The 1005-nt window shown below is 47.1% G+C and overlaps 1 protein-coding gene across 2 annotated transcripts; it reads left to right on the top strand.

The window, feature by feature from the left end:
- The first annotated feature begins 6 nt into the window (after positions 1 to 6).
- LOC108166121 (uncharacterized) lies at positions 7 to 950 on the top strand. 2 transcript variants are annotated; one of them, XM_017303675.1, is made up of 3 exons: positions 7 to 295; positions 517 to 663; positions 751 to 950. In XM_017303675.1, the coding sequence occupies exons 1-3, from the start codon at positions 31 to 33 to the stop codon at positions 933 to 935; spliced, it is 597 nt and encodes a 198-aa protein (XP_017159164.1). In that variant the 5' UTR covers positions 7 to 30; the 3' UTR covers positions 936 to 950. The 2 variants fall into 2 exon arrangements, with proteins under 2 accessions (XP_017159164.1, XP_017159163.1); XM_017303674.1 differs by having other exon boundaries at positions 490 to 663.
- The last annotated feature ends 55 nt before the right edge of the window (positions 951 to 1005 follow it).

The raw sequence follows: 1005 nt of genomic DNA, 5'->3' as shown, positions 1-1005 counted from the left end.
TCAGAGGAAAACCTTGACCTCCCCTCAAACATGGACGTGGCGGCAGAGGAGTCTCTGAGGGAGGGAGAGGAGGTCAGTGGGATGGGTCAAGCTCTGAGGGAGGGAGAGGAGGTCAGTGAGACGGGTCAAGCTCTGAGGGAGGGAGAGGAGGTCAGTGAGACGGGTCAAGCTCTGAGGGAGGATGAGGAGCAAGGCACTGAATCTAAAGGAGAAGATGATCTGAACACTGTCTCAGTGAGCAAAGAGGAAGATGTGGCAAGTCCTGATGAGGAGGAGCCATCTACYCACCATGAAGGTAAGTTATTGCTTTTTTTATTAGAGCAGTTTATTTACTCCAAAAATAAATAACATTGCAGCTTATCAATTAATCGAATAAGATAAATCGACCTTAAATTAACTCTGTAATCGATCCTGAACCAAATCCATTTGATTAAGTTGATCTTACTTTAGAAAAATAAAAATAAAGCTTTGCTTCTCTTCTTCATCAAGTCCTCTGGTCCATTTTTCATGCTGCAGTCGGTAACCAGGTGAGCGAGAGCTCAGGCTCTGAGGTGAAAGGTGAAGAGCTAAGCATTCAGTGGGAGGCAGCCGAGTCGAACACAGAGCAACCCGAAGACKGTAGCGCCACAACCGAAGCAGCACTAGACCTGGAGCAGAGCGCAGGTGAGCATGTTTACATGGAAACGCACTGAGGGCAGGTGGTTGACCGTCTTCATGGCCTGGAATGAACCTATCGCTGTTTCCCTTCAGATCTGACAGAGTTTGTCCAGAAGCACCTGTTTGGTGACRACCTGTCTTCTTCGCTCAGCCGCTCAGYGATACACAACGCCTCACTGAGCCAGACCAGCCTCAACAGGTGTGTTCTTCTCTTAAAACTTACGTTAATTCATGTGAACGTCCAGCTTGAAGCTCATCCTCCTGCTGGACAACCATGAAGGCCAGCAATCATAAAAATCCTTTTTAAATTGTGTGTTTTCTGCAGAATGTCCTAATTCTGCAGAAAAT

The sequence above is a fragment of the Poecilia reticulata genome, unplaced genomic scaffold (genome assembly GCF_000633615.1).
Source record: "Poecilia reticulata strain Guanapo unplaced genomic scaffold, Guppy_female_1.0+MT scaffold_3029, whole genome shotgun sequence".
NCBI lineage: Eukaryota > Metazoa > Chordata > Actinopteri > Cyprinodontiformes > Poeciliidae > Poecilia > Poecilia reticulata.
This window is presented reverse-complemented; position numbering and strand designations above follow the sequence as displayed.